Here is an 18646-nt window from a genome sequence, read left to right as displayed (position 1 = left end):
CACAATATAATAATAGATGTATTCTCACTAATATAGTGAAAAAAAACTGAAGATTGAAAATTATTTATTTAAGAAAGGTTGAGAAATTTAGCTCAGCATGCAAAAGCTGCCAATGAATATTCTTGTCAAAAAAGCAGGTTACTAGAAAGTAACACCTGTAACTGCTTTTCTGTTTGGACATGTTTTATTGCCATTTTTATTAATGAGGGTACTGATTTTTCTGCTACTTCATTATATAAATACTCTTATAGTTTATTGATTTCTGCTCTTGATGTTTGCACTCATGTACATAAATTTCCAGTTACACAACTGTACTCATTTGCATAGTCAAGAGCATTTGTTGACATGGATATATTAGCATTTTACATAACATTCTACACAATGTCAGGTACATTTTGATACAAGGTGTTTCATGTCAATAATTTAGCATTTTTTCATGTATATGCCACAAGAACAATTAATATAAGGAGTCTGTTAGTGTTGTGATAGTATGTGACACATTTAATATTGCATACTTTAATTTTGTAAAAATGACATATTGTAACACATAAAGCTGCTGTATAATTAAATTAAATTAAAAATAAATTATGCAGTTACATGTTACAATATGTAGTTTCTAAGATCTGTCAAGTCTGTGGAAATCAATCAACATAAGGGATTTAATTTTCTAATTCATCTCAGAATTAGTCACGTTGAGAAAATATGCTTTTATGCCTGTCCACGTGTGTAGCAAGTAGCATACCCTACTGTATCATATAATGTTACTGTTGGTGCAGAGTCATTTCCTACATTTCTTTTTTCCATGAACAGGAAGTGGTCTGGCCATATCCTCAGGATGTTGCAATGTTCTTTGAGCCTAGTGTCCTTGTCTTTGCTAGTAACAGTGCCACTGTGTAAAAATGAAGCTGTCTTGTAATACAATCATTCTCATTTTCATATTCATTTTGAATTTTCTGGAAAAAAATGTTGCAGCAAATGACAGAAATAAATGTAGGTCACAAGAAGACTGCAAAAGCTGTATAAGGATGCCTCATTGCATTTGGTGTGCTGTGCCTGTAAGTTACACAAATCTTTGTGAATATTGCATCACTTCTGATATGACTGACATATTATAGAAAAATACAGTACAATGCAATGCTTTTTCACCTAGTGAACACATGAAAAAGTTATTTTCAAATCCTTTCACATGACATGCGTAATATATTTGCATTCATTTTAATTTGAACTATGTAGGTATCTTGTAAGATGTAGCTAGAAAATAAATGATACGTGTATTAATATAGGGTTAAATTGATGTTTGAAGCAGTAGTGGGAAGGAATATTTGACTTATTTTAATACAATGATAATATTATTTTTTCATATTTCTAATTTACCATTTCAATTTAACAGTTTTTCCCTTTGAATGTATTTACATTTTTATATAACATTGCTATTTTCTTATAGCTTCTTCCTTGTTATTAAAGTAATTTGCTTTTTACCTGCCTAATAAAAAATAATAAAAAATAAAAAAAATAGAGTGAGTGTTTGAAAGTAAATACATTGCTGCAGAAGACAAGCTATGCAGACTTTCAATATAACTTGTGAGGAATGATGATGGGCTTCTGGAATCAATGTTATGTTCTGAAAGGAAGAAACTGGTATGAATTTAGAGTGCTAGCAGTGATCAAGAGCTGCAACCATTACTGTACAGTCTCAAAAATGCTAATCATGAAGTAAATCTCCAGTATAAAAATAAAAGGAATCAGAAGCAATAATAGACATTGAATAAGCTATGTAACACAATTAAAGTTCAACCTTGGAGAATAGCTATGAAACAAATGTTAATTGCTTGAAATTATTGATTATCTTATTTAAAGATTTTTATATTTTCTTCATGAATGTAGACTGTGGTAATAGATATGCATTGTTACACAATTTCCTAACCACTGACACCTCAGGTTTTCATCTGTAAATGCTGTTTATCAGTGAAAGCCATTTTTGATGTATCTGCTGAACACTGTCTTTGTTTTTTAATTATTCATCCTCTTAAGTTGAAGATTCCACCAAATTAGCATTATCAGTGATCAGCTGGTTTATATAAGATTAAGAATGATGAATATGAAATTTCAGGTCTTCATGGAAACAGGCCTCCTTTAATCTACACAAAAATATGTGCTAAAATGAAAATACATATTGTTGCTAATCAGTACCTACATATCCTAAGAAAATCATGTGATATACTAATGAGAAAAAGCATGGAGTTGTGTCCACACTATGAAGTGCCCACTTTTTAAAGGGGGTTCTTTCCTAATATGCAGTTGGCAAATGTTAGTTTTAATGTATTTGATAAAAAGAATAAAGTATCTATAAAATAACACATCTTATGTTGGATGAAAAGATGGGGGGGGGGGGGGGGGGGGGGGGGGGGGAGATTTGGTGAGACATGACTCCTAGGTTTATTAAATATCTACTTCATCATTTATACTCTAGAGGCCACATTATAGTGTGTGTCAGAGAATACTTCTTGTAACACTGTCATTTTCTTCCCTTTCCTCTTCCATTCGTGAATAGAGCATGGGAGAACAAGTGTTGATAAACCTTTGTATGGGCTACAATTTCTCTGATTTTTTCCTAATGGCCATTTTGTTTAACATATGGATGGAAGTAATACAGTATCAAAGACGTCTTGAAACACATGCTTCTCAGAATTTTAGTGTTAAACCTCTCCATCATGCACAACACCTCTCTTGTAATGTCTGCCACTGGAGTTCGTTGAGCATCTCCATAATGCTCTTGGCATTACTAAACTATCCTGTAACAAAACATGCCACTCTTCACTGAACCCTCTCCCCCCCCCCCCCCCCTCTCTCTCTCTCTCTCTCTCTCTCTCTCTCTCTCTCTCTCTCTCTCTTTCTCCTTCTCTTCTGTTAATCCAATCTGGCAAGGGTCTTAGAATGATGAGCACTATCCAAGAATCAATCCTTTGAATATTTTATAAGTCTCTTATTTCATGGATGAATAACATTTCCTTAATCTTCTTCCATCAAATGTGAGCTTGGCATTTGCAATGATATTTATGTGGTTGTTCCAGTTTAAGTCACTCCAGACAACTACTCCTAGGTATCTTATGGCTGTTTCTGTTTGCAGCTGTTAGTCACTGATACCACAATCAAACAGTAATGAGTCTCTTCACCTGTTTAAGTACAACGCATTTCATTGTTTACATTCAGAGTCAACTGCCAAATCTGGCACCAGTCATAAATCTTCCACAGGTCTTCCTGCATTTCACTATAGTCTTCTGATTTGCAACATGCCTATAGAAACAGCATCATCCGTGAACAGCCTCATGCGGCTTCCAATGCTATCTACTAGATCATTTATATTTAAAGTAAATAATAACAGCACTACACAGTTTCTTGAGATACATTCAAAATACCTTTCTATCTGTACCTTTCTTCTCATTAAGAACAATATGTTGAGTTATATCTGCCAGGAAATCCTGAATCCAATCACAAATATGGTCTGATATTTAGTAAGCTTGTATTTTATTCACTAAATGATAGTGCAAAACTGTGTTGAGTGCCCTCTGAAAGTCCAGTAACAAGGCATCAGCATGGTTATCTTTGTCTATGTCACTCTTATTTTGGAAAATCCAGGATGGAAAGTAACAACATTATTAAAAGCAGAGATGCTGAGTCACAGATAGGTACAACAAAAAGACTGTCACAAATAAATAAAGCTTTCAACCATGAAGGCCTTCATCAACAACACACACACACACACACACACACACACACACACACACACACACACACACACATATGCAAACGTAACTCACACAGGCGACTGCATTCTCAGGCAACTGGAACCACAATTTTAGTGAGGCAGTGTGGTTTCAGTTGCCCAACACTGCGGTCGTATGTGTGAGTTGTGCCTGTCTGCAACTCAGCATCTCCACTATATGACGAGTAGCAACTTACCTTTTCATAATAGTGTCACTCTTGTTTTCATAGAAAAACGGACCCCTGCTTACAGAACCCATATAGATTTTTCTAGGCATGATTTCTTTTCCCTGTGTTATGGTTGAGCTTTGAACATGTTCCATAATTCTGGTACAGATTGATATTAGTGATGGAGGTCTATAACTATGTGATATTATCTGTCAACTCTCCTTCAACAAGAGTGAGCTGCACTTTTTCCAATCTCTTGGCTAGTGGGAAAATTAATCACATAAGAATCGCCATAAAATTGTAGTGAGAAGATAGATCTTTTATACAAGTAACTGTGTGTTTATGTTTTATTAAATTGCTTAGGCAGGAATTTAAAATAAGTAATAAATTTAATTTAAATAATAAAATCAATTAAATTGTAATATATTTCAAAGAAGAGAATCAATTGATTCTTATCTTATCCAAAGTAGATCATCAGTGACTTGTAAACGATTTTGTGTCTTCGAGTGACTGACCTAAAAACAGTGTCTACTGTAGTGCCAGATAAATCATGTATGGGAAACCACTTCTTTCATTGAAAAATATTTACTATCCCGACATTTAGATAACCCACTAACATTTGTGTATCACACAAGCATGTTTCTTCCATAAATAAACTTATAAACCAGTCTCTTTGATTAAATAAAGCAGCAAAATGTCAAGTAATCACAATATCTCATTGTGGAAACTGTCACAGAGTTGTGAGAAGATATTTGCAGTATGAAAACTGCCTATGTATTTTTCATGTTGTAGCCTGTGAAGAAATGACCCTGAATGCAAATATGACTGACATTTGCCACTAACTAGTTGTGCTTATCACAAAAGTGTTTTGACAAACCAAAAAGAGCAGGAACATTCTGACAAAATAGGGAAAAAATGCAAGCTGTGGCTATCAGAGTGTTAAAAGGACCCAGAAGATCCTTCAGCTAGGGATTAGTCATGGGAAGGGAATGTCCGAGTCTGTACAGAACTCCCTGGGTAGGGAATACTAGGTAACTAGTACTTTGAAGCCAAGTGCCAAGTGCAGAGCTCAGTGATGACACATGCAGTTTAGGTTCTCTGGAGAAAGATCTTGGTGAAGAACCACATACAGTGACTATTTGGGAGGATATAAAATGTAGGCTGGCAATGGCAAGGAAAGCGTTTCTGAAGAAGAGAAATTTGTTAACATCCAGTATTGATTTAAGTGTCAGGAAGTCATTTCTGAAAGTATTTGTATGGAGTGTAGCCATGTATGGAAGTGAAACATGGACGATAAATAGTTTGGACAAGAAGAGAATAGAAGCTTTCGAAATGTGGTGCTACAGAAGAATGCTGAAGATTAGATGGGTAGATCACATAACTAATGAGGAAGTATTGAATAGGATTGGGGAGAAGAGAAGTTTGTGGCGCAACTTGACCAGAAGAAGGGATCGGTTGGTAGGACATGTTCTGAGGCATCAAGGGATCACCAATTTAGTATTGGAGGGCAGCGTGGGGGGTAAAAATCGTAGAGGGAGACCAAGAGATGAATACACTAAGCAGATTCAGAAGGATGTAGGTTGCAGTAGGTACTGGGAGATGAAAAAGCTTGCACAGGATAGAGTAGCATGGAGAGCTGCATCAAACCAGTCTCAGGACTGAAGACCACAACAACAACAACAATCTTTTCCACATAACTATAATGGAAGTTTTCTGTGGAGTAAAAGGAGTTGTCAAGGAGAAACTTCCTCAGTTTGTTTTCAAATTCAACTTTGACATCTGTCAGACATTTTATGTCATTGGGTAAGTGGCCAAAAATTTTAGTTAGAACATTATGGACATCCTTTTGTGCTAGAGATAACCTTAATGTGGAGTAATGAATGTAATTTTTTCCTGTTATTGTATGAGGGTGGTTTGAAAAGTTCTTGGAATAACCATGAGAGGTCAGCGCTAGTGCAACGAGTTGTTCCTGTGATATTCATTGGACTGTTGCCTGTAAACACGTGCCATGTCAGTGCTCTTGGAAGATAGCTTTATCTGTGACATGGCTCTGTGGTTGTTCCCGCATAGTGATTTGCGAAGTTGAAAAAAATTGAGATTCGAGCAGTGATTAAGTTCTTCATAAGGAAAGGTATGAAAGTAAAGGACATTCATACCGATTTCCAGAATACACTGGGGGATTCTGCTCCTTCATATTCAACTGTTGCCAAGTGGACAAATGAATATAAATTTGCTCAAGAGTGCGTGGATGATGATCTTCACCATGTGTTATACTTACCGTTGGTGTAGTAAACCCAGATGTACAGAACTGAATATGCTGTGTCACTTTAAAATTGAGAATGAGACCATTTGCAGAAAACCAGTCAATGGTGCTGTTAATAACATTGTTTACTGTTTCTTCTGTTGCTGTATGTATGCTTGCATTGATTACAAAACTAGTGTTACCAAAAAAAAAAAAAAAAAAAAAAAAAGAAAAGAACTAGTTCTGTTTGTTGTTTAATAGAGGGCATGGAAAATCATTTACATATTTGAGTAGCAATAGTGGACCTATGATTGAGGAACTCCATTCATGATTTCTCCCCAGCAGAATAATCTTCCCTGATTACATTGCTTCAATGACTAGGTGCAACTTTCTTCATTCTTTTTAGATTCATATATATAATATTATCCATTGGTTGGCTATACCATCAACCCACAAAACCTCAGTTTATCTAGGAGAATGTTATAATTCACACAATCAGACACCTTAGATAGGTCACAGAAAATACCAACTGCTGCTATTTAATGTGTATAAAGTTTGCTGAGTAAAGGTGTAAATGACACTCTTTATGAAGCAACTCTTCTGAAATACAATCTGTGGTTTACTGAAGAAATTATTGTTTCTCAAGTGGGATTCTGTTCAATAATGTGTCACCTCCTCAAAAAATTTTGAAAAAGATATCATCAGTGAAACAGGTTGGTAGTTATAGACATCTCTCCTATCACCTTTCTTATAGAGGTGTTTAACAGTGGTGTATTTCAGTCTCCCTGGAAAAATTCCTTTTGTTAGTGATACATATTTCATGTGAAACATGGCATATTACATTGGAACAAATCTTTAGTCCTCTGTAGGAGACAACATCAAATCCAGATGAGCTCTTATTTTTGAGTGACTGTATAATTTTTTAAATTTTACAATGAGAAGTTGGTGATACATTCATATGAGTGAATTTTATGAGAGTTGCTGTGATTTTTCTCTTGAACTGTTTGTCCCTATATTTTCTACTATTTTTAACAAATGACTGTTAAACATATTTGCTACCTGTGACTAATCATTTGTAGCTTTCCATTGAATTTAATCATGATGTTATCCTGTTGTGTGGCTGATTTATGTCTCTTATTTCAGTACATTCCATATAACATGAAGTCTGTTGCTAGAAATACATATTTCTGACACAATGTGTATGTTCCTTGAATTTTTAATAACTCACACTAATGTGAAGGTGTGCCACTCTTTACGCCCCGAATTTATTTACTTGAATCAGGAGCATACTCATAGGATTCTATAAATTAATGATTTCAGGTAAGGAAATAAAAGGACTTTATGCATATACACAAATACGAAATTGAAATCAAACAGTCATTGCTCAGAAAAAGCAACTGTTATAGCATTTTCTTATGCTGTGAATAACTCTTCCTTGTTGCTAGGATCAGGGAAACATATCTGCTGATACAGATGTTTTGTTGTCTGTATTTCTCCACATGCACACAGTATTGGCCCTTGTAAGTATCCCCATTTCATTAGGTTGTCCTTAGATTTGCCATTGCCTGTAGGTAACCTGTTCATTGATCTCCATGTGGTCCAGTCCAAGTTGTGTCCCACTGTTAAGAATTCTGCTGGCATTATCAGAGCATGGAGATAACCTACACTGGCTATCCAGTGTGTTTCTCTGGCTTTCTAGGCTGATGTGTCTTAGTGCAGATGTTGACAGTAAAAAGCTCTTCCCAGACTTCAACATTGCATGGTCTACCTCTGAATGCTCCCAGTGAGATTAAACATGCGAAAATAATTTATACAAGCATTCAGGGTAACCAGAGCAGTTTATGTCCAATTCCTGTAATTTCCATTATTTTCTATTGTCATTTTTGGGGTAATTTTTTCTGAAAGACATAGCCACTGAACAACTATAGATACAGTTGTGCCAGTCAGTGGAGAAACCAAAAATAGCAGCTCTGATAACACAAGGAGTAACGTTCATAGTATATTTGAACTTTTCCATTAGAACATAAAAACTTTAAGGAAGAATGTTGTGCACATCTGTCACTACAGGCAACTGAAAAGTGTAAAATATTTCTGCAGATGTGCAGTGCATAACAGAACATCAATTGGAAGTCACAGAAATTGGACAGGCACACCTAGGTGGATATAAGTTAGGATACCAGTAAATAGTTAGAATGTGAGTAAAAGGGACTGGTTATGTATGCAAAAAATGGAATAAAACTCTTTGGCTGTAAACTTAAATTGGTAGTACATTGAACAGCTCTTTGAATGCTGTACTTAAATTACAGACTTGGAAGCATACAAGCTATCAATGCTGACAGTGTATGGGCCTCTAACAAGAAATGTTTTAAGTTTGATTGAGTAATTAGAGTGAATGCTAATAAGAGTTATTATAAATATTTGGTAAATAACTGTACTATCGACCAGTATCTCTTTTTCCAGCTTTTTAAAAAATATTAGAAAAGGTTGTGTTTAAGTGTCTTCTTAAGCATCTAACTGTAAACAATATATTGTCCCAGTCACAATTTGGGTTCCCCAAAGGTGATATAGAGAAGGCTTTCCACATGCACAGTGAGAATGTACTTCATTCATTAGACAACAAATCAGAGGCTACTGGCATTTTCTGTGACTGGTCAAAAGCCTTTGACTATGTGAATCACAGCATTCTCTTAAGTAAATTAGAGTATAATGGTGTCACCGGCAGGGCTGTGAAATGGTGCGAGTCACACCTAACTAACAGAAACAAAGAGTGTTGTTGCAAAATATCTGTGGAGTGAACAATTGCTCTTCATCTCACTGGAAATTAATTACATATGGTGTTCCTCAAAGTTCCTTCTTGAGTCCATTGCTTTTTCTTGTATACTTTAATGACCTCTCGTCTGTTACATTGCCAGTTTTAGGTTGTTTTGTTTGCAGATGATTCAAACATTGCAATAAATAGCAAGTCAAGTACAGATTTATAAATGGCTGCTAATCAAATGGTTTAAAGCTAATTCGCAGTCATTAAACTTTGAAAAGATGTGTTAGTCAGTTGGTCGTTTTTGGAATAACCATGCTGGGAGGCAGTGCAACAGCTAACACAAAGAGTATGAATTGGCATGAAATTTATATAATGAGAATAACTACTACTTGCAGTACTGGAATTAGAGCATGGATTGTTGTTGAAACTCAGTTAGTGCTATGAACAGTTTTCCTTGTAGCAGAAGAAAAATACAATGCAATGTACAAATACTGAAGTCACAAAAATGAATAATATACACGGGATAATTTTTCTTACTCTGTCCATGGAGATTTTTAGAATGTCTGATTTTGTAGCAAACTTGGTGCTTAACAAAAAGTCAATTGTTAGATTATTCACATATATATTTAATAGAAGTTACTATTAGGTTTCACTGATATCATTAATTTACCTCTAATTTTCTGTGGTTGCTGATCATACAGTCCATCCATTAAATCTAGATAATTAGCATATATATATTTTAAAGTGTCTTGCAGGATAGAAGAAATTACTGCCTCTTCTGACTGCAGGCAAAAGTCATGCTCATGAACAATCTTGGTGTAATAAATAAAAATATCCTTGTGGCTGTGATAACTTTTAATATATAATTTTGCTTGCATTTTTATACACACATACCATTCACTAAATACATCGTTGAGACATGAGTAAAAATTAAATTTCCTTTTTATGTGTGATCTTAAACATAAGCACTCTCAAGTGAGACTGAAACAAAAGTTGATAAAAAAATTGAATACTCTCTTGACATTGCTCTCCTGTTACAAAGATAATTTTAAAAGACTATCTTTGCCATCTTCTGTGCCAATATGCAAATTTCTTATTACTAATGAGTAAAAGAAAACATTTATACAAATTAATAATGAGAAAAAAATAAAAAGGTGTGATACTGGGAGGTAGTTGTTTAGCTATTACACAAACACCCACTGTATGCAGTTCAGAACTTGTAAGAGATTTCCTTCTGACATTTGTATAACATAGAAGACAAGTGGATCAAAGAGGTTGACACTGTCAGATTTCTGGGATTACAACTCAATAGTAAATTCAGTTGGGAAGAGCATACCACAGAATTGCTGAAGCACCTAATCAAGTGAGAATCATGTCAGAACTGGGAGATATAAATATAGAAAAAACTTGCATACTTTGCTTACTTTCTTTGTATTGTGTCATATGGGATCATATTCTGCAATGAGTTGTCAATCTGAGGAAAAGTTTTTAAGAGTGTAAAAGCATGTAATAAGACTCATTTGTGTTGTAAATTCAAGGACATCATGTAGAAACCTGTTCAAAGAACTGGTTGTTCTAACCACTGCCTCTCAGTATATTTATTCCTTAATGAAATTTGTAGCAAGTACTATTTTCAGCCAGTAGCTCAATACATACAAGGGGCAGCATGTAAACCCAACCCGCAAAGTCAACGAACTCTGACACTGCTCTTCTGTCAAGTTTGAATAAAACTCCTCTAGGATACCCAAATACACGCTCCTGCCCACTGTCATCTCAAAGAATATGGGACACATAACGCTTGTGGTGGAAACAGCACACTGGACACCAATCCTCTCATTATGCAAGGGTATCTGGTGGATCTCATGTTGATTTTCTGTTGACCAGTACCTATTGTTTTGGGAATTTATGCACCCAGACAGGTGGAACCTCACCTTGTCACTCATGATGAGCCTTAAGGGGGCCCAAGACACCACTGGCAACATTTACCAACAGCCATGAACAGAAGGGCACTCTCTTCTGCAGGTAAGGCTTTGTCAGTTATTGCAAAACACTTACCCAGTACAGTTTTAACTTCAGTCCCCTTAAAACATGTCTGCAACTTCTCTCACTCGTATGAACCTGTTGACTCAATGTCCTGGTTGACTTATGACGACTTCTTTTCATTATCTCCTACACCTGCCTCTTTTATTCAGGTGAACAGACAGTTGGTGGACTGTTCCTGGGAGCATTTTGAACTGAACCTGTACACCGCTACTTTTCAGTCAATTCCTGTATGGCTTTTTACTCACACAGAACGTCCTGGGAATTTCTCTTGAAACAAATTCTTTGTTTTCACAAAAGATCCAGTGTAAATGAACACTTCAACAATAGCAACATGCTCAGTTAATGAATACAGCTTAGTCACACACTCTCACTAACCTGGCTTCACACAACAAGGCTTACAATCTCCTGTCAAATGATCAGGGAAGTGAGTATTATATTTAAATGTTGTATGTTATACTTGTTCCATGCCCATGAGAATCATCTCATTTTTGGATCTATGGAACAAAAACTGAATCTAATCTAATCTAATCTAAACTACTCTAATCTATCCATAGTTATTTCAGTAATGATTTCACCTGAGTTAGTTCTGATCGAGGAATCAGACATTGAAGATTTCCATCTATGGCTTGATCCCCACAGTAATATGTCCAACAAGAATAAAGGGATTGTATGAATCTGGCAAAGCCCAGTATAAAATACATGCAAATCTTCTTAACCTTCTGGTGAAAAATAATAAAGTAAAATGAATGCAAATGACAGTAGTACTTGCAAAAAGACACTGCTCAGTGAATAAAAGAAGCATTGTGCAGAAGATGGATATAATCGTTTTCTGCATGCCATCTTTTATATGAATAGCAATGTATCTCTGTATACAGATTTATATTGCTTCCTGGATTATAAAATAGCAAGCTGGAACTAAACCATCTGTCATGATTTTGTTCCTGTAAAAACTTAAATTGTTCTCTTTCTTAAATGTCATCTAAATAATGCCTATTCATGTCTTATGTATACTGTTTATGCCCAAATCCTATGATAATTTTTGATCCACTGACTGGAGTAGTGTATTTTTACTGGAAATGTTATTTATTTATTTATTTTGATCCAACATCAACTGATTACAAAAAAAGGTTTTTTTTGTTCCAGTCTTCTGGATAAGTCAGAGTCTTTCTTACTAGGGTTACATATTATTGGCTGGCACTTTTATCTACACAACTTTTTCTAAATTTAGTTGAGAGAACAGAGTTACATATATGGACTATACATTAAAAAATTGTTATTGCCATACTTAGATTAAGGAATCTACAGCTTGTAGCACAGTATTCATATTTGACATTCAAATATTTACAGTTTGTGACACAGTCTAAGATCTGAGATTACATATATTTTTAGATAGATGGTCTTCCATCATACGAGTGTACTAAATCTAAAAACTCATCTATTGAATATGCAGGATTGTTTAGGAGCCATAATTTTAATTTCATTTTTAGTTTTGTAATGGGCAATTTGGAGATATTAGGATGGAAGCAATTCAGTAGTTTTATGCCTGCATAGTGAGGGCTTTTCTCATAAAGTGTTGTTCTATGAGAGATGATGTGGGGTCTCTCTCTACCTCTAGTGTTGTGATCGTGTATTTCTTTATTAAGTGTTTTGTTACTGTTTACTGCCATAATGATTATCTTCAGCACATACAGGTTTGAACAGTTAGTATTTTAAATTCTTTAAACAAATTTCTTCAGGACTCCCTGGCACATTTCTTTCCCATAATTCTAAGTGCTTTCTTCTATAGGGTATGTACTTTTTCATATTACCTTTACTGCTGGATCCCCATACCTCTATCCCATAACTTAGATGGGATTCAAATAGGGCAAAATATATTTGCCTCAGAGTGGTGATGTTACAAAAAGGTGTCAGTTTTCTTAGGACATATATGGTAGTACATAGCTTTTTGCAAATATCATTCACATGATCAGACCAGCTTAACTCTGCATCTAGTGTGAGGCCAAGAAATTTGGCTGAGTATTGTTTTTTAATGTATTCGTCACCCATTAAGATTTGGTTTTCATGAGTTTTGTGCCTCCCAAGATCAAATTCAATATAGGCAGATTTATTTGTGTTTAATTTTAGTTTGTTTTCATTAAAATACTGCAGAATTAAGCCTGCTGCTGTATTGGATTCCACTTCGATCTGTGAATAGCTTGGATTGCTGCATATTAACGTGGTATCATCTGCATATAAGATAGCTGTTGCATGGTTTGTTATGGACTGAATATCATTTACATAGATAATAAAAAGAAGTGGTCCTAATATTGACCCCTGTGGAATACCAAAATTTATGTCAGTGGTGTTTGTATGCTCCCTTTGTAGTGCTAATAGACACAAACTGCTTCCTATTTGTCAAGTAGGACCTCATCAGATTATGGGATGTGCCTCGAATGCCATAGTTCCACAGTTTGTCCAGCAATATGGTCATATCAACACAGTCAAATGCTTTGTGTAAGTCTAGAAAGATGCCACATACATGTTCTTTATTGTCTATTGCTTGAGTGACACCTTCGATTAAGTTGGATGCCGCTGTAATGGTGGATGACCCCTTGACAAACCCATACTGCCCCTTAGAAATCACTTTTTTGCATACCAGGAAGTTCCAGATTCTTATGTGTATTACTTTCTCAAAGATTTTGGATATTATTGGAAGAACAGAAATGGGTCGAAAGTTTTCTACTAAATTCCTGTTTCCTTTCTTAAAAATAGGCGCAACTTGGGCAATTTTCAACTCATCTGGAAATAGACCATCTTCCATATGAGAATTGATAACTGTTGATAAAGGTGATGCAATTTTATGTATACATTTCTTAAGAGTGTCCAGACTAAGACCATCATATCCTGCTGCATGGGAATTCTTTAAGCTACTCACTATTTTAATTATTTCTTCTTTACTTGTTGGCATCAAAAATATACTGGTGTTCCTCTGAATTTGTATTTATGATTTTTAAGCTGATTGTTTATGCTGGAGCCAACAGAAGCAAAGTAATTGTTAAGTAGATCTGCTATCTTATTCTGATCAGTTTCTATTGTGCCGTTTATCAGCAAGTGATTTTCAGTTGTATGGTTCCCAGATTTACCTATTTCTCTATTTACTAGTGACCAAGATGTTTTGGAGATATTATTTGAGTTCTGAATGACACTTTCAAAATGATTCTGTTTTTCTGAAATTAGGAGGTCTACATAGTATTTCTGATACTTTTTGAACTCTTCTTTTAATTTTTTATTGCTCAAGTCATTTAACATAGCATACTCATACCATCTTAGTTTTTCTCTAGCCTCAGTGACTGAACTTGATATCCAGTTTCGGGTTACAGCATGTGACTGAATTCTCTTTTTTTTAATGGGCAGGCTTGGTTAAGAATGTAGAATAGTTCACTTGAGAATTTACCATAACTATGAATTGTCGTTAGAACACTGTTCCAATCCACATTCCTTAGCATATTATTCAACTGAGTTAAAGGTAATGAATAATTGAACCTATGATAAATATGTGTAAGAGTAGATATGAGTTGAGCTAATAGGTAGCCTTAGAAATATTGACACTATCTACTAGTAAGATCAACATCCAGACTTTACGGTAGCATGTTTCAGTTTTTCTGAAACTCATTAACTTACTAAACAATTAATATTGAAGTTCATACACATCCAAAATTTCTATTGTATTAGCCATATGATTGGTAGATTTCAGCTTTTACCACTATACTTTTGTTGCCCTAATTTTCCTTGGCTGAATGGGACCCTCCATTAATTAATTAAGAAGTTACTGAAATGAACATAAATTATTGTAAATCTAAATATTACTGTCATACTTATAATCAGCGAATTCTCAATGTAGACACACAAAATTGTTCTGTCATTTTTTTCTTTGTTAATTAACTGTTTATTGTGTAAACTAAATTATTATTTGAGAATACATTTCAGTCTGGTAAGTAAAATATAACCTGGCAGTTTTTCAAACTGTTATGTAGTTTCCAAAATATTGAAATGTCCATATGTCACTCTCTATAAGGCAAACCCCACCTCAAAATCTTCAATCCTGCATGAGCTAGCATATGAACTAAAACTATGTAACAAGTCTGCTGTCAGCATTCATACACACAACATTAGTATAATGATGTAGGAGTAATTTTATATGTCATATCACTGTGATCCACCCTGATCAAAGTGCAGTTCACACATATCAATCAACTGTAAAATAATGCTTCAAGGCTGCTGCCCTGTTAATATTCAGGTGATAATTACACAGTGTTAGCTGTATACATTACTGTGCATTATTATTAGGCAACTGTGTCCACTATCTGTATTACTTGATAACAGCTTCGTAATGTCCATCTGTTAGCCTTAATGCACAAAAGTGTGCTGCATCTGCCACTGTTAGTCTGATTAGTAAGACACTGAAAGTGCCTGCCTGTGAAAAACATCTTATGTGAGAGCTGAAACTGATAATCACATGGCTAATAGTGAAAATAAATGAGGAACAAGTCACATTAATTAAAAACTGTGGGGTGTATGTTATTAGAATATTTCCCATAATGCCAATTTTACAGCAATCAAACAAACTTTCTTCGATTAGGCACCATGAGGAGATAGAATTCGCAGTATCTTCTTTTCATTAGAAAGAAGCAACGTATTTTTGTCCTAAAAGAATCTGACAAGCTGAAATCACAAACCAAATTTTAACTTATCACATTCCATTGCCACAACATATTTTCTGCAAGGAGTAAAATAATCCCATCGGATGTATATCCTTTAAAAACGGTAAAAGTAGTTTCAGATTTAACCATTGAGAAGGGATAAATATACTCAATAAAGATTTAACGGGCATGAAAGCTAGCATAAAAATTAATTTTTACTTGAAGAGTAAATGTCAGTGTTCACTTTTAGATGTGTTCTCTATACTAAATGTGTAATTACTGATTATGAGTAGAAAGGGATTAACAATTTAGGGGAATTTACAGATGAGTCCAAGGAAAGCAGAGCAGCAATGTAAGAATTGCTACATGTAATACAAAGTTTGTTTCAATAGTTAGATTAAATCCCTGGAGAAACCAGAAACTCTCTAGAGATTTTCAGTTGAAAGTGAAGTAAAGACTTATAGAGTGACATTAATAATCCATCTTTCTCTTCCTCTCTTTTCTGTATCAAGATGTCTCCTCTTGCATAAAAAAGTATGCTATGATGCTGAACATCCAAAATCAGAGTGTCTTGCATTTGAAGGTGCAGAGAAAAAGCAAAGTATCTTAAAACAGTTTTTCTAAAAGAAGGAACAAAATACTATGAATTTAATTTTATTTGCATAATGCATTTATCTTCACTGGTAGTTGGCAGTGATTTATCATCACAGTTTCTAGTCTTAATTGTATTTGAATGAACCTGTGGCTGTGAAGTCTGGAGATCCAGGATTTTAATTTCTCATTTCTAGTTTCAGCACTTACTACATGATGAAAGTTGATACCTTGTGCACCTATCTGAATTAGCTCTATCCTTTTCAAAATTTCCTTATTAATAGAATAATGTTGACAATTTCAAATTGTAATTTTGTGTGGACATTATTATTTTTATGGCTGAAGAAATACTGTGCAACTCTTTCCACAAAAAGAGTTTTCTGTGAAAGCTTTCATATGATATTCAACTAGGAAAGAGATGGTCAGTGGACATGTGGAGCAAAATCGAATTTTCCGATTAGCTGCTTTTGAAATTCTGTTATGTTTATCATTGTTATTTTAACACTCAAAAATTTAGGACGTATAAAAAGTTTAAAATGTTAAGAACATTATGTGTTATAAATTTTTTTCCACATGGTAGTGCCTGCGTGTATTCACCCACCCATTCACCCTCCCCCCCCCCCCCCCCCCCCCCCCTCCCTCCCACTCTCTACAGAGAGAGAGAGAGAGAGAGAGAGAGAGAGAGAGAGAGAGAGAGAGAGAGTACATACTCTCACTGTTTTGATTTTTTTAGGTTACCTCAGAAAATTTACCAAGTTATCGTTGTGAAGATCTAAATGAAGCAACAGATGACTGGTGCAATCAGAAATATGTAAAAAATCCATTAAATGAACAAGCCATTCCTGTTGAACACCAAAAACCGCTTGGAAAAATCAATGGTTCGGCAGTACAAATTACTCCGCAGAGAGTGGAACTGAAAATGAGAATCGGTATGTACATATTTATGGTAGTAATAGCAGTAGAAGTATGGCAAAAGTAGCAGGAGCAGTAGTAGGACTATTCATAGTAGTAGTAGTAGAAGTTATAGTTGTAATATTGATAATATCAAATGTACTCAGACCATAATCAACAAAAAAATGCAGAATTATTCAAGATTATCAGTCTTGAGCTATGAGACCATCATTAAGATGTCAAGCTAGAAGTAGATGATTAACAGCTATGTAACTGAATGAAGAAGAATGCTTAAAAAAGACAATGAAATAGTAGTTTACTGTTAAAAAATTAATATGTTAAATTTAACCCAACTAACAAGTAATAACAATGACATTTTATACCACTTTAACAATTTTAAATCATTAATTCAATTTTTAACATGTGCTTCTCTTTCTTAATGTGTAAGTTGATTGTTTACACATCCCTGAAAATTATCCACTATGGTGATATGACACACGTTTGCTGGTAATTGTTGTAGAAAGTGATACTGGGTGCCTATTTCTTGTAAATTAAATTAATAATAAAGTTTTGTTTTACATATGTTCTTATTTATTATTTATTTAATATTCATTTTTGTGTATGTTTCAAGGCATTTTATTTGTGGTCTTAAATAGCTTTAGCCTTATTAGGTAGTAGTGACTTAGTAGTTAGTTATTTAATTGGATAGATAAAAAATCTACTCACCATGCAGCATCAGAACACACACATAAGGAGGGAGGGGGAGAGAGGAGAAGGGGGAGGGAGAAGGGGGAGAAGGGGAAGGGGGATGAAGAGAATATTCACATGGGAGAGTGGTCGGAGAAGGCAGCGCACAGTCTGGATGGAGAAGGAGTGGTGTAGACAGAAGCTAGAAGGCAAAAGCTAAGGGGAGGCAGTGAGAACAGGTTAGTACAGGTTTAGTTAGACCAGGGAATTGGAGAGTGCTGGTTACATTGGAGAGACAATTCCTATTTTGTAGTTCAGACAAACTTATGATGACAAGTAACCAACAGTCTGCTCAAATGAATGGCCACTGCCATATTGTGGCACAACGTGAACTTGCCCATTCATTTGCCAAACATGCTGCACACCATGACAGTAATGACTACAATAGCTGCTTCAATATGCAGGCCATTTGGATACTCTCTTCCAGCACTATTTTTCTGAACTATGCATTGGTGATTGTGTCTCCAACATGTCCAGTACTGTCACAGCTCCCTGGTCTAAACCTCCACTGACCTGTTCCACCTGACTCATCTTATCTTTTCCCTTTTTCTCTTCTGTCCATGTCTGTCCTTCTCCATGCAGATAGTGCAACACCTTTCTCCACCACCCTTCCTTTCCCTCCCCCTCCCCTTTCTGCAGGTGCTCTCTCTCTCTCTCTCTCTCTCTCTCTCTCTCTCTCTCTCTCTCTCCTCCCCCCATCCTCCTCCCCCCCCTCCACCCCTCCATTTTTTCTTCCCCCTTTTCACTTTCCAACCCTCTCCCTTC

The 18646-nt window shown here is 35.2% G+C and overlaps 1 protein-coding gene across 2 annotated transcripts in view; it reads left to right on the top strand.

Moving 5' to 3' along the window:
- Nucleotides 1-851: 851 nt before the first annotated feature.
- Nucleotides 852-18646, top strand: part of LOC126458271 (integrin beta-PS-like) — a 256308-nt gene continuing 238513 nt past the window's right edge. For both annotated transcript variants that reach the window (XM_050095198.1, XM_050095197.1), the window contains exons 1-2: nt 852-1055; nt 16977-17172. In XM_050095198.1, coding sequence (XP_049951155.1) covers nt 900-1055; nt 16977-17172 — 352 coding nt within the window. In that variant the 5' untranslated portion in view covers nt 852-899. The remainder of the gene's footprint in view (nt 1056-16976; nt 17173-18646) is intronic.

This window comes from Schistocerca serialis, chromosome 2 (assembly GCF_023864345.2).
Source record: "Schistocerca serialis cubense isolate TAMUIC-IGC-003099 chromosome 2, iqSchSeri2.2, whole genome shotgun sequence".
Classification (NCBI taxonomy): Eukaryota; Metazoa; Arthropoda; class Insecta; order Orthoptera; family Acrididae; genus Schistocerca; species Schistocerca serialis.
This window is presented reverse-complemented; position numbering and strand designations above follow the sequence as displayed.